The following is a 14,620-nucleotide window of genomic DNA, read 5'->3' as shown; positions in this document are numbered from 1 at the left end:
CCCTTCCTTGCGCAGCAGTGGGACACTGAGGTCAGCTAAGGGTCTTTGCGCGCAGGCGACTGCCCCAGAGAGACGAGGAGGCGCACGCTCAGCCTCCCACCTCCACCTACCCTAACTTCCAGACCGAGTCTCCGGGCCAAGGCTGCTAGCGCAGGTAGGGAACATTTTTGGGGGGGCAGGAGCTGCTACTGATTGGCTAGGGGCGGCGCGGCGGTGCGAGACAGGCACTGGTTGGCTGTGAGCTCTATGGGCGGACACTGACGGATTGAGGGCGTGGCGTTTTGGTAAGGAGCAGGAGCTGATTGGTTGGGAGCAGTAGGAGGAGGACACTGATTGGTTGCAGTCGCCAACGCCAGTGTTGATGCCCACGACGCTGGTGTTGCGGACTCCGCGACCCGGCTGTGCACCCCGTGGGTCATGGTGCTGGGTCGCGGGTCCCTGTGCCTCCGGAGCCTGTCAACGCTGGGAGCCGCCTGCGCGCGCCGCGGTCTGGGTAAGTGTGTCTAGGCACTGACGCGGCGCGGCCGGGTGCCGGAGACCGGACGTCGGTTGGGCGAGCCTTCGCTGTCTCCAGGCGCAGGTGCTGAGTGCCTCCGGGCGGGGGAGAAGCGGGGCCGGGCGCGTTGAGGGCCTTGGAATAGGCATCTGGCACTGGCGGGGTCCGTGGCCCAGGATCGAGGCAGAGGGGCTGGCACCCGCTCCCTCCCGGCCGGAATCCGATTCCAGTTTTGGGGTCGCGACTTCAGTTCCTAAGTCAGCTTTTCTTCTTGGCGTCTAACTGATGTGGCGACAGTGGGTTGCCAGAACCCCGGAGCTGGCCATCCTGAGTTCAACTAGCCGGAACGTAGGAACAATCATGATTGAAAGTATATGGACCATCTTTACTAAGAAGCCCGCTCGTTGAGAGCCCCAGAAGGATGGGTCTTTCCATTTAAGGGATATCCCTTAGTGTCGCTGCCGAAGGCTGTTTAAGAGCTGTCGATATAAGAGCTAGGGCAATTACTTTGGTGCTGCAAAAGCCCTCCTGGTGAGAAGAGGAAACTCTGAACCGTCTTTTGACGTTTGAGTAAAATAAAAGGTGTCTGTGGATTTAACCTCAATTCAAGCAGAATGTCCCTAGCTGTAAACTAAGGAGCTGGGAGCGATGAATTCCGCCCATAGGAGTGATCACAACTTCTCCAGGGCAGTCAGGCCCTCTTCGGACCCTAGAGTGGGTTGAGCACTGGTAAAAACATGATCTTTATCCATGCAGGGTTTGCTGTGTTTTGCCAGGAAATACATAAAAGGGCTCATATTCACCTGTTTTTCAATCTCCACTGTCCATCGGCATGGATAGTGAGTGCTAAGGCTTAGAGGAATTAAAATATTACAGAAACCTGATCTTACAGAAATGCTTATTTTGCTGAACATGAGAAGGGGTCTGGAAAATGCCCAGCTGTTGTGCCAAAAAAAGAGAAATTGGGAGCAGGGTTGTGACAAGGCACTTCCCTAGAATGCTTAGAGCCCTGGGTTTCACTGGGGGCACCACAAATTCAGACGAAAGTACAGTTTGATTAGTTTTGCTGGCATTGGTTATTAGAGTTGATAGTTTTATGTATCACAGGTCAAAGCTGTTATTTTCCGAATTCCTTTTGAGAGAGCGTGTGTGTTGAGTCAGAATCATTGTCTTCTCCCACCTTATGTGGTTTTCCTCTTTAAATCTAAGACAGAACACGTTTTTGGAGGCTGCAGGAATTTTCAGGTTGAATGAAGAGTTTTATTGCTAAAAATGTTTTGGCATCTGTCCACTGGGTGGAGTCCCTCCGTCACTTGCTGCCTCCTTGGCCCACCCCAGGACAGTCCTGCTGATGAGTTTCCTTCATGCCTGAGTCCCAAACAGCAGTTTCTTCTTTTCAGGAGCTGGTGCTGTGTGCTCCCCATTATGCTGGCCGTACTGAGAAAATGCCTTCTCTCCTCTGGCTGGAGCCTGAGAAGGGCTGAAAGCTTAGAGGACGGAGCTCCGTTAGTGCAGACACATGACTGGAGAGTAGGCAGCCACGCTCTGGTGCCTTGTCCTGGCGTCTTTGGCCTGAGTCACACCACAGGCAGGCAACACGGCCTGTGGGAGCGCTTGAGAGATACTAAGATCCCAAGTCTAGGTTGAGGTGCAGACCATTTGCATTGCATGTAGGAGTCCCTGGGGTTTCATCCCTTCCACTGCAAAAAACAAACACAATGAAAGAGACTGAGATAGAAGATTCCTGAATTGAAGACCAGCCTGGACTTCTGATTTAGTGAATTCTGATTTAGAAGGATATAGAGCAAGATCTATCAAAAAAAAAAAAATCAACCAATCAGGCTGGAGGATGGTTCAGTGGTTAAAAGCACTGACTGATCTTCCAGAAGTCATGAGTTCAACTCCCAGCAAGCACATGGTGGCTCATAGCCATCTGTAATGGGATCTGATGCCCTCTTCTGGTGTGTCTGAAGACAGCTACAGTGTACTCATATACATAAAATAAATAAATAAACTTAAAAGTCAATCAATCAAACCCCAAACCTAAAAAAGTACCCCCCCCAAAAAAAAAACACCCAAAATAACAATTCTGTACCTGAGAGAGGCTGACTTACTTGGTCTCTGCTTTCCTGAAGGATGTAGTGAAAGTATATTCCCTCAGAGGAACTTTGGAAAGCCCAGCTGTTGAGCCATTGGGTGTGAGGGGTATGGCCGCTCTGAAGTCTTGGTGAGGTGTCCTGAGTTTCTTCCTGTGTGTTTCTTCAGGTCAGGCCCTGCTTGGACTCTCTCTGTGTCACACAGACTTCAGGAAGAATCTGACTGTGCAGCAAGACATAATGAAGGTTGAGCTCCTGCCTGCCCTGACTGACAACTACATGTACCTGATCATTGATGAGGACACCCAGGAGGCAGCCATTGTGGACCCAGTGCAGCCACAGAAGGTGTGTGCGGCTCTTTCTGTACCTGCACCCTGTCACCCAGTTCTGTGTTTATCCATGTGGGTTACAACCACAGTCTTTATGGCTTTGTGGAAGCTAGGTGGAAATTAGTTAATCGAAAACAAAGTTTTCAGCTGGCAGCGGTGGTGTATGCCTTTAATCCTAGTACTCAAGAGGCAGAGACAGGCGGGTCTCTTGAGTTCTGGCCAGCCTGGTCAACAGAGCAAATTCTAGGATAGCCAGGGCTACACAGAGAGACCCTGTCTAAATAATATGATATAATATAATATAATATAATATAATATAATATAATATAATATAATATAATATAATATAATATAATAAATATAATATAATATAATATAATATAATATAATATAATATAAAACCTAAGTTGTTTAGCCTCTGGTAAATGGGGTAGTGAGAAGGGCACTGGAGACCTCAGGTGGCTTTGGCAGGCCAGACACACCCTGTTAAACCTCTGGGCCTGTACACATGTGAGTCCTTAGATCTGGCTTATCTTCCATGCATCTCCCCTAGTGCTATGGGTGACCTCAGTCAGAGCCACTGGGGCTTGGGTAGGTTATGGGTGATATAAGTTGACGGAGAAAAGAAAATTCTTTTTGCCTGCTGTCTGGACTGTGGTTAGTCAGCAGAGGTGGGAAGAGGGCAGACACATCACCGTCACTGTCCTTTATTTTCCCTCCCTGCTGCTGTAGGTTATAGAAACTGTGAAAAAGCACCGCGTGAAACTGACCACAGTGCTCACCACTCACCACCACTGGTAAGTGCTCAGCCTGCAGAGAGCCTGTGGGTGGGGCCTGTCATTCACCTGGGAAGTTGCTGGACTTAGACGGGCGGGCAGCCCTTGAGCAGGAAGGAGTCTGAGAAGGCTCCAACCTGTAGCTCTCTGTTTTTCAAAAGAAATCAGAAATTTCACTACACTTGCTTTCTTCCTCTTGGGCCAGTGACCTCTGGGTTCCACTAAAGCGGCAGGTAAGGTACTTGTGACTTGTGAGAAGCAGCAGAGGGTATGGCCAGCACCCTCAGACACACGTGTCCACTGTTGTCTCCATGAAGCTAGTCTTCTCTGGTCACAGGAGGACCCCCAGTGGCCGCCTTCACATATGTTAGGCTCATAAAAAGTAAAGAGAAGGGGGGATACCAGAAGAGAGCAGCGATTGGGATGTAAAGTGAATGAATGAATGAACGAATGAATGAATAAGTAAATAAATGGAGGGGAAAACCCATGATATTAGCATCCATCCATGTCAGAGAAAAAAGAGTAGGCAGGCAATCAGTATTTTCTTAACAAGTAAAACCAAAACCCAACAAAATGGGAAGACAGAGGCAGGTGGCACTCTGTGACTTTAATGACTACAGTCTTTGTATAGACTGTAATCTTGTCTACATAGTGAACTGCGGGCTGTGAGAGGTGTAGTGGATTGGCTTCTGTTGTTTGCTTGGTTTTGGTGTTTTGAAATAGGATATCACTCTGACACAGGCTGGCCTTGAAATTATGGCTTTGAGATAATGTTCCCAGAGCCCTATTCCTGCTTTTCCTCCTCCTCCTCCTCCTCCTCCTCCCCTCCTCCTCTTCCTCCTTCCCTCCTCCTCCTCCTCCCCTCCTCTTCCTCCTCTTCCCTCTTCCTCCTCCTCTTCCTCCTTCTCCTCCTCTTCCTCCTCCTTCTTCTTTCTTCTTCTTCTTCGTCTTCTTCTCTTCTTCTCTTCTTCTCTTCTTCTCTTCTTCTCTTCTTCCTCCTCCCTCCTCCCTCCTTCTCCTTCTTCTTTCTTCCTTTTTTTTTGGGGGGGGGGGAGTTGAGACAGGGTTTCTCTGTGTAGCCCTGGCTGTCCTGGAACTCACTCTGTAGACCAGGCTGGCCTCGAACTCAGAAATGCACCTGCCTCTGCCTCCCAGAGTGCTGGGATTACAGGCGTGCGCCACCACCGCCCGGCTCTTCCTTTTTAAAAAAAAATTTGGGGGGGGGGGTTGAACCAGGGTCACTGGCTGGCCTAGAACTTGCTTTTTGGATCTTTCGAGGGTCTTCAAAGGTAGAAGGAATGTTTGCCTGGCTTTTCATTTCTAAAGAGTCCGTGATGAAAGCCAGAGCCTGTCTTTCTGACCCTGTCCTGGTCTGTGGCTGGTTTGTCAGGGTCTCATGGCCAGGCCTCTGAGGCCCAAGGCTCCTCAGGGACAGGGAGGTCCCTGTGCCTCACAGCAGAGCTGCTGTTTTTCAGGCTCCTTCCCCTCGGCTCCCTGTGGCTGTCACTTTGGGGATCTTGTGGGAGCTGCCTCACAGCCACCAAACCCTTCCCACATATGGTGTTTTTCTCTTCCACCTCCGTAACTATTGCTTCCGATGTCTCTTTCCTGATAATGTGGAGGATTCTGGATTTTTCTATCCCCTTCTCTCAATGCCACCATCAAGCCTAAGGCTGGGCCTCAGGTTTGACCTGTGGCCCACAGGACTGTCAAGTTGGTAGTGACATTTTTAAGTGATGAGGCCATAGTGCATCCTGGTCTGTGTGACCACTGTCCTGGAGGCAGTGGGGCATAGGGCTGGGCCTCGTGTTCCTTCCTGTTACCGAGAGGCCTGCTGCTTCCTGGGTTGTTTTACCATGGAGTAAAGTAGCCAAGGGGCTGACAGGACATCGGCGTTTCCATTCCGCCTCTTGGAGTTGAGGGTGACTCACAGTGTGGGGATATTCCTAGCTGTACCTGAAGTCACGGCCCTGCCTTCTGCTGTTGACTTTTTTAAGGTAAAGCCATGGGGGTCCAGGTGGCTGTCCTGTTCTCTCCATGCAAATCTCCTCCAGGTGGGTGGTGCTGTGCTTCTAGAAGTTCCCAGCATAGCCTTTGCCAAGCGCTGGCCCAAACTGGGTTGTACATTAGGATTACCTGGGGTAACATCCCAACCCACGTCCCTACCCTGGTACCAGCCCCTCACCTTGTGAGGCTTCTGTACAACTGGGAGCTCTCCAGGTGATTTCCTGTGCCCCGTCTGCTGTGAAGCCAGGTCTGGGGCTCTGTATGGGCTCTGCTCTCTCTGTCCAGGGGTGTTCTGACCACCTGAGAACGTTATTTTCAGTGCCACCAAATGGCGGGTAAACAGTGCTTCCTGGTTGCCTGTTTCTTCTGGAAAATATATAGACAAAGTGCAGGCCGCAGGCAGCCCGCTGCTGGCCTGATCTCAGCAGGTCGCCCAGGCCTCCTGTCTGACTTCCAGGGACCATGCTGGCGGGAATGAGAAGCTGGTGAAGCTGGAACCCGGGCTGAAGGTTTACGGAGGTGACGACCGCATCGGGGCCTTGACTCACAAGGTCACACACCTTTCCACACTGCAGGTACACAGGCAGGGGGAGCACTAGAGGAGGCCGGGCAGGCCAAGGGGTCCCCAGCGTCATTTGGATGGCAGCTGGCAGGCAGGGGCCTGCTCAGCACCGCCAGGGAACATAGTGAGGAAGCCAGCGCAGGACGTAGGCCCTCTGGGGTCTTTGGGATTTCTTGGATATATATGGTGGTGGAGTTGTGTCTCAGGAGAGGCAGCTGCAGTATTTGAGAAAATTGATCAGGGTGTGAGCAACTTCAGCAAAGAGAGGCTACACAGATGTGGAAAGAATTATTACGCCTCGTTGAATCTCTTAATGAATTGGGATGTTTGCATTGCTAGGTCAGCTTTAGGTTGAACCCTTGAAGTAAAGAGCAGGGGACGGGGGCGGGGGGGGGGGGGGTCAGAAAAGTATCTTTTATAGAGAAATGCCTGGATATGACTCAGTTATGGAGGCAGAAACAAAATAGGCCATTTTTTGTTTTTTCCCTTGAACCCTGAACCCCTGAAGCATCTACACCTGCTAGGGCCAGCCCCTGGCAGAGAGCTTTGGCCTCTCTGTGTGTGTCCTGAGCCAGCTACAAGGCCTGGGATGCTCTGAGGTGTCTAAATGCAGCTAGAGCCTGGGCTGAGCACGTCCAGGTTGTCAGCGAGGGGAGGGTCATTAGGAGCCAGCAGTGCTGACACGTGTGGTGGTCAGGCTCATCCCAGGACCTCTGTTTCAGGTGGGGTCTCTCAGTGTCAAGTGTCTGTCAACACCCTGCCATACTTCGGGGCACATCTGCTACTTCGTGAGCAAGCCTGGTAGCTCAGAGCCTTCTGCTGTGTTCACAGGTGAGTGGGGGCTGGGAGGGCTCCATGCAGACTCTGTTTGGCACTGGCTGGGTGAGGAAAAACCCCTGTATAGAGAAGCAGAGACCTAGGCTGCATCTTCTCCGGCCCCACATCCCACACAAGGAAGTCACAGCCCCCAGGACGGGGCCTGGGGTTTGCTTGAGACTACAGAGTGCAAAGGAGCTGAGTTGAGTGTGGGCAGCTGCTGTGGACCTGGCTGCTGCCCCAGGGGTCCGTTTGTGGTGCTCACCCCTCTGCAAACTCCACCCCTACCCTCCAGCCACCAGCTGATGGGCATGGGTTCCAAGTGTCCTTCCTTCAGCATTGCAGAAAGTCCTGAGATCTGGGCTAGGCCAGCGCAAGGCAGTACCTCTGCTCTGGTGACATGAACCCAATGACCCCTCAGAGCCAGAAGCCTAACTTTGTACTGGGCGGTTCATGAGATGGAGCCAGACCCTGGGGCAGCATGTGCAGTTCACACTAAGTACACAGTAGGTTTGTCCAGAAATCAGAGGAATTTTCCACATTTGAAGGAAAAAAGGAATCTGTGCTGGTGCTGACTGGGAGCCTGTGAAGCAGAACAGCCTCAGACTGCAGTGCTGAGCAGCCTGGGCTGCCTGAGGGCTGGGGCAGGGCCCAGCCACCCCCCCCACACACACACACACACACGCTGGCCCCTGCCTCCTCCAGTTGTGATGTGGTGTGCTGCCATCCATGACAGCCACTGGGGTTCTGAGCCTGGCTGGCGGGCATGCCCGCTTTTAGGAGAAGTCAAGGAGAATGAGTCTGCCTTTGGGAAACATGAAATTGCCCTGGAACCCCAGCTTGCTTTTAAACGCATTACAGAATGTCAGGGTTTTGTGTTGGATTTTGGTTTTAGACAGGGTCTCTGTAGCCCAGGCTGGCCTGGGACTTGTTCCAGTCCTCCTGTCTTAGCCTCCTGGGTGCGGGCATTCCAGGTGTGAGACAGCACATCTGACCTGAATTTTGTGTCTCCATCATGGCATTGGGTGGCTCAGGCTCAGGCCCTGGGTTCCCTTCCACCCTGCATAGCACCGACTCTCAACCTTCTAACGCTGCGTGCGACCCTCTAATACAGCTCCACGGGCTGCGGTGACCCCAGATATAAGATTGCTTTCCTTGCTACTTCACAACTGAAATTTGCAGCTCTTATGAATCTCAGTATAAATATCTAATATGTAGGATATATGATATGTGTCCCTGTGAAGGGGTTATGACCCACAGGTTGAGAACGGCTCTATAAAGTTGAGCGCTGTAGTGTGGAACAGGCCAGCAGCTCTGTGTGTCATGGTCAGTTGTGATTGGTGGCTTTGGCTGGGGTTTTCTGAACTGCAGCACTGCTGTGGTAAATGGTGATAAGCATCTGGTCCTCAGCTTATGACCATCAAAGTTAATTGATGTGGAGCCTCAGCTGGCCCACCCCTGTTGGCATGGCTGTGTGCCCGGCAACAACCTCTGTGTCAGTGTCTGTGAGGGCAGATGGCAGTCCCTCCCTTTTAGCTGTCAACAGCTGATAATGGGAAGCCAGCCTAAGGTAGGTTTGTGTGTGTGTGTGTGTTGGCTGTCATTCCCCAGGTGGTAAACTATGCTGGTTAATTTTTTTTTTGTCAAGTTGACACAAATTAGAGTCTTCTGGGAAGAAAAACAAACCTTAATTGAGGAAACCGCCTCCATTAGATTGGCAAGTGTGTGGGGAATTGGTTAATAATTGTGGGACGGTCCCATCTTCTGTGGGCAGTGCTACCCCTGGCCAGATGTGTCCCAGATTCTATAAGAAAGCAACCTGAGCAAGCCAGTAAACAGCCATCCTGTGTGGTCTCTGTGGCCTCTGTGGCTTCAGTTCCTGCTCCCAGGTTCCTTCCCCTTCACAGGAGCTGTAAGATGGAGAACGGTAGGAGGCAGGGGGAACCAGCTGGCGTGCCTGGGTTCTTACAAGAGCCCAGGGCATGAGGCTCAGTTCCTGATGCCTCTAAGGGAAGCCGTTTCCAGCTAAGCAGTCCCCCAGCCGCACTCTGCATTGACAGTGGATGGAGCCCAAGGCTCATGTGTTAGGCAGGTGCTGCGTCACTCACCCCAGCTGAGCTCATGACTGGGTCTCCATGACTCTCATGCCTCTGTCCTGACAGAAGACACTGGGTGTCATGGTGAGTGCTACAGGATGTAGGCCCCATGATGTCCTGTACTTTTCATGACTTGGGGGGCAACACCTGGCCTGTCATGTGAGGTTTCATCATCGCGAGGTATCTGGGGCAAGCTCTGGCATCAGCAGTGAGGGCGAGACATGTACTGTTGAGTAGCCCAGGGAATGTGAGTCAGATGCCACTCCAGCTGACCTGAGGGATGCAGGAGGGGAGTGGAGGTGGGTACAGCCAGGAGAAGGGTGTGGTGGGTGGGAGGGAGGGAGGGAGGGAGGGAGGGAGGGAGAGAGAGAGAGAGAGAGAGAGGGAGGGAGGTATCTTCTTCAGCTGTAATATAGGATAAAGCCTGCCCAGGCAGAGATAGGCAGCCTGGGCACTGAGAGTCACCAGGGGACAGTACTGGGGACAGAAAGACAGGAAGTGTTTAAGAGGGATGAGTTTACTTCAGATTTGGAATCCATCCTTGTGGGTTGTCAGGTGGAGGCCCAGGAGTAGTGTGGTGCCCAGGAGGTCAAGGTGAATGGCAGTCCCGTGAGAGCCCACTGAGCTGGCTGGCCACAGTGGACAACCCAGGGGTGCGTAGGGAACAGAAACAGCCAGGTTGTCCCACCCGATGCTAGGACGAGGCCAAGAGCAGTGCTGGTCTGGGGACTGAGGGAGAAATACCGCGGGTGTTCCTAGCAACAAAGAAAGCATGTCAAACATGGATGCCAGGATGAGCAGGGGATCCAGGGAGGGGCCCAGGGAGGGCTGCCGAGAGGTAGATGTGATGACTTCAGCTGAGGTAGGACTGAGGCACAAAGGGTGGGGTCAGGGGTCCCTGGGTTCCAGGCCCAAACTGAGGGTGGGTTAGTGGCTATGGTTGAAGCTGGCAGGATGGGGCGCTGTGCACAGCCTTGTGCTATGTTGGGTGAAGATGCCTTTTGGTGTATGGGTGCTGGTTGGGAGGGTGGGGCGCTGTGGGTTGTGTTCTGGTGCCTGCTCATAAGTTGGGGATTGGCAGTAGGTGCAGAAGGCCGGCGTATGAGCTGACCCAGAGACACTGTCACTGTGTTTTCCAGGTGACACATTGTTTGTTGCCGGCTGTGGGAAGTTCTATGAGGGAACTGCAGACGAGATGTACAAGGCGCTACTTGAAGTCTTGGGCCGGCTTCCTCCAGACACAGTAGGCAGTGCCTCCCTTTCCCAAAGGCCCCACATGCTCCAGGAGAGGAGCTGCTGCGTGCTGGGCCCACCCTTCAGGCCCAAGAACTGCCTCTGCTTTCCCAGTGGGCCTGTGTGTGGTGGGTCCCCTGGCCAGCCTCAGCCCGTAGCTGAGGGGAGAAGTGGGTAGAGCCGTAGCCTCTACAGCCTTTATTAGTATTCAGTCTGTGTGGGGTGCGTCAGTTTCCTCTAGTGCACGCACCGTGTGGGGTGCCAAGGCTGAGACATGACATGGCCCTGTGTTGGCTTTTTCTTCAGAAAGTCTACTGTGGCCATGAATACACTGTAAACAACCTTAAGTTTGCACGCCACGTGGAGCCCAGCAATGCCGCCATTCAAGAGAAACTGGCCTGGGCCAAGGTGAGTGAGATGGAGGCCCGGAGTGTGGCCTAGGGTCTTGTTACGGCACAGGGCCTTTCCAAGGCCTGGATGTTGACACACAGTGTGGTCTGCATGGCAGGTAGAAGCTAGGCGTCTGGAGCTCGGTGCTGGTCACAGCAGTAAAACCTGGCTGGAGGGCACAGTGTACGCCTTTGACTCCATCTTAGCGTCAGAGGCCAAGCTTCAGTGTCCAGCCTTGTTCCACACATACTGAGCAGTGACTCAGCTGAAGGGCTTTATCTCCGTGATGACACCAGCGAGCCAACAGCAGTGGCTGAGAGCTTTGTTAGAAACCAGCTCTGCCTTCCAGCCGTTCACTATAGATGATGTCGTGAGCTGTGCACACTTGGGAGGTGCAGCTTCCTCTGCTAAGTTCAGGAAGTGGTGTTGCCCTGCATAGATGCGGTGTGTCATTGTCTAAAATATCCGAATAGGGAAGGGGATACAAAGTAACACTGGAAAGTTTGGCACACCTGTAATCCTAGCACTTGGAAAGCTGCTTGGTACAAGAGAGTCAGGAGTTCCAGACTTGTCTCAGTTACTTTGTGTGTTCTTAGCTAGCCTGGGCTACATGAGACTATCTCAGAACAACAATGAATTCAATTGCTGAGTCAGGTGCAGTGGTATACATCTAATCTCCTTAAGGGGCTGGGGAGTCATGCAGCAAGTTCAAGGCCGGCCTGGGCAGCACATCAAAGCCGTCACCTCAGAAGAATATTCAACCCCCCTTAGTTAATCATATTCACCTTAAGAGTATGCATTTAGGCCGGGTGGTGGTGGCGGCGCACGCCTTTAATCCCAGCAGAGGGAAGCAGAGGCAGGTGGATTTCTGAGTTCGAGGCCAGCCTGGTCTACAGAGTGAGTTCCAGGACAGCTAGGGCTACACAGAGAAAACCTTGTCTCGAAAAAACAAAAACAAACAAAAAAAAGAGTATGCATTTAGTATTCTCATAAAGGCCCTACTGTGTACACACTGTCCATACTGTAATACCACTCAGCAACTCATTTTGTCCCCTTATTTCCCCTTGGTGCTGGGGGTCAAATGCAGAGCCTCACAATGCCAGACAAGCCACTCTGAGGGTAATTTACACGCATGCGAATGTCTTGGATGAACTTTTGACACCCACGTATCCCTGCCATACCCGAGCTAGACAGCACTGCTGGATCCCCTTGGAGGCACTTTTTAAAAAGATTTTGATTTTTCATATATGAATGTTTTACCTGCATGTGTATCACATGCATGACCGGTACCCATGGAGGCCAGAAGAGAGCATCAGAGCCCCTGAAATTGGAGTTACAGGTAGTTGAAGGTTCCCATGTGGGTGCTGGGAACTGAACCTGGGTCCTTTGTAAAAGGAGCCAATGCTCCTAACCACTAGCCACCTCTCCAGCCCCTCCCCCAACTAGGCAACCTTGACTCACAGCACCTTGTGTGGGCAGCTGCCCTTCTCTAGAGGGTTCTATGACAGAACCATAGGCTCTTCCTCGCCTCTCCAGCTCCCACTCAGCCTGTGTCACACGGCTCACTCCAGGATTCCAGCCGCTAGCCGTGGGTGCACCCTGTGTGCTTCCTGGGTCATGAATACTGGGGCTGCGGTGCATGCTGTGTACACCTTTTTGGTCATGCTTTTGTTTCTCTCTTGGGAATTTGTTTAACATTGGACCTGCTGAACCATATGGCCAGATGCATGTTTAACTCTTAAACTGATTTTCAGAATTGGAAATGGATCCTGCTGTTGGTTTCCCTCTAGACACCTGTAGTTCCTGATGCTTTGCATGCTAATGGCCTTTTTTATAACCTTGGCTCTGTGTGTCCTGGCGGGAAGGGAGGTTCCTGTGGGTGGCTGTAGCTCCTGTCGCAGCTGTCCCTGAGGCCTCCATGTTTGCCAACCATAGTTGGACTAGAGCTGCATGGAGACTTTGTCCTTATGAATTCCTCAACTTTGGTTCAGCTATGTTAGCATTGTCTCTGCCATGGTCTGTGCTACTCAGCAGTGAGGCTAGCCGTGGGCGGTGGTGGCCAGTGCCCTCCAGCTCTCCACTGCTGGGCCACTCCCCAGGTTCTTCCTGGGAGCTCTTGGCTTGGGGAGTGAGCTCCCCTCATCCTATGCTAGAAGCCCAAGTCACACATACACACACACACACACACACACACACACACACATCTGCACACCACTGCTTCTCTTATGGGGGGGGGGGGCTTGCTGTCTTTGCTTTTGTTTTTGTTCTGTGGAACACAAAGCTCGTGGTAATGAAAACAGGACTCGCCCGCCCCTCAGAGGCAGCAGAGAGACAGGACTGCACAGGGACACCAAGACCACTGCTGGGCCCTCCCATGAGCCTGGCCTTGCTCAAAGCAGCCAGAAACACACTCGTCTGCCCTGGCTGCTCTTGCTGTGCCACCTAGGATAGACTTGAGCGTATAGGTCACTGAGATATGTGAAAGGTGGGACCCACGGACCCCTATGTGACAGTGGGATCTTTTACAGGAGAAGTATGCCATCGGGGAGCCCACAGTGCCATCCACCCTGGCAGAAGAGTTCACCTACAACCCCTTCATGAGAGTCAAGTAAGACGGTAGTGGGGCTCTCTCCCGGCCACACCCTCCTTGTAGCTCGTGCTCTATGACACAAGATGAACCAGGGTCAAGCCTATCCTGAAGTGAGTGGGCCTGACCTCACGCCCCAGCTTTATTAAGAGCACCCAAGCCAGGCGGCCGGTGGTGCACGCCTTTAATCCCAGCACTTGGGAGGCAGAGGCAGGTGGATTTCTGAGTTCGAGGCCAGCCTGGTCTACAGAGTGAGTTCCAGGACAGCCAGGACTACACAGAGAAACCCTGTCTCAAAAAACCAAAACAAAAACACACACACACACACACACACACAAAAAAAAAACAAAAAAAAAGAGCACCCAAGAGGCAGGCTTTGTCCCATAAATATGACGTGCTTTTCTTAGCATCTTGCAAGGATGTGAGGGGCCCAGGACCCATGTGGGGAGTGGCTTTGGAGTGATTCTTTAAGGATCCTTGAAGCTCTGGGCCTCTGGGCTGGGTGGGCAGTGTGGAGCTGGTTGGTGGCTTCCCTCTGTGTATTGCTGGCAGCACCTGCCGGGCTGGCTCAGTCCTAGCGGTTTCCTCACGAGGATGTCCCAGGCTCTTGGGGCAGGCTGTGCTCTTCCCTCCAGTCTGTTTCCCTTGCCTCCTCAGGGAGAAGACTGTGCAGCAGCATGCTGGTGAGACAGACCCAGTGACCACCATGAGGGCCATCCGCAGGGAGAAAGACCAGTTCAAGGTGCCTCGGGACTGAGGACACAGGGACGGGAACTTTTAAGCGACTGGCCTGCTGCTGATGCAGGACAGAATCTAATTTTAAGTTAATTCAGAGCCCTTAGCCTGTGTTATCAAATGTTCTAATGCATATTTATAAGAGAAAAGGTTTAAAGTATTTATTCCCATAACCTCTGCATATGGACTCTATATTACCTCTGGCTCTACGGGTCTATAACCTCAGGGTCCTATGGTCATATGACATCTAGTTTGCCCCAGTCTGTTAGAGTTGTACTTGCTCTGGGAGGGCTGAGCTTCAGCAGGCTCCCTGACATCCTGGCTCTTTGGGGAGGAGAGACTTGGCACCTTTATGGGTTTTTCCTCCCTTTTCGGCTAGCCTCAAGGGTAGCAACATCCACATCGGGGGACAGAGGCAGAGCCACATCGGGGTGGCAGCTTCCCAGGATAGCCAAGCTGGTTCAACTCAACAGCTGTAATCTAGAGTAAGACCCAGG

The 14,620-nt window shown here is 52.3% G+C and overlaps 1 protein-coding gene across 4 annotated transcripts; it reads left to right on the top strand.

The window, feature by feature from the left end:
• Positions 1-61: 61 nt before the first annotated feature.
• Positions 62-14,296, top strand: Hagh (hydroxyacylglutathione hydrolase). Of its 4 annotated transcripts, none has more exons than XM_052194071.1 (9): positions 62-154; positions 2,762-2,937; positions 3,654-3,718; positions 6,162-6,279; positions 6,989-7,097; positions 10,318-10,421; positions 10,718-10,819; positions 13,330-13,409; positions 14,046-14,296. In XM_052194071.1, the coding sequence occupies exons 2-9, from the start codon at positions 2,833-2,835 to the stop codon at positions 14,143-14,145; spliced, it is 783 nt and encodes a 260-aa protein (XP_052050031.1). In that variant the 5' UTR covers positions 62-154; positions 2,762-2,832; the 3' UTR covers positions 14,146-14,296. The 4 variants fall into 4 exon arrangements, with proteins under 4 accessions (XP_052050031.1, XP_052050030.1, XP_052050032.1 ...); XM_052194070.1 differs by lacking the exon at positions 62-154 and adding an exon at positions 346-493; XM_052194072.1 differs by lacking the exon at positions 62-154 and adding an exon at positions 488-580.
• Positions 14,297-14,620: the final 324 nt, after the last annotated feature.

The sequence above is a fragment of the Apodemus sylvaticus genome, chromosome 10 (assembly GCF_947179515.1).
Source record: "Apodemus sylvaticus chromosome 10, mApoSyl1.1, whole genome shotgun sequence".
NCBI lineage: Eukaryota > Metazoa > Chordata > Mammalia > Rodentia > Muridae > Apodemus > Apodemus sylvaticus.
The sequence above is the reverse complement of the archived record's forward strand: the minus strand, read 5'-3'. Positions and strand labels throughout refer to the sequence as shown.

What these genes read in the sequence shown, in the direction of transcription:
- Hagh (XM_052194070.1), top strand. Translation starts at nt 418, where the DNA reads ATGGTGCTGGGTCGCGGGTCCCTGTGCCTCCGGAGCCTGTCAACGCTG. An exon ending in CTGCGCGCGCCGCGGTCTGG is followed by an intron (nt 494 to 2,761) that starts GTAAGTGTGTCT and finishes GTGTTTCTTCAG; the next exon opens with GTCAGGCCCTGCTTGGACTC. An exon ending in AGAAACTGGCCTGGGCCAAG is followed by an intron (nt 10,820 to 13,329) that starts GTGAGTGAGATG and finishes GATCTTTTACAG; the next exon opens with GAGAAGTATGCCATCGGGGA.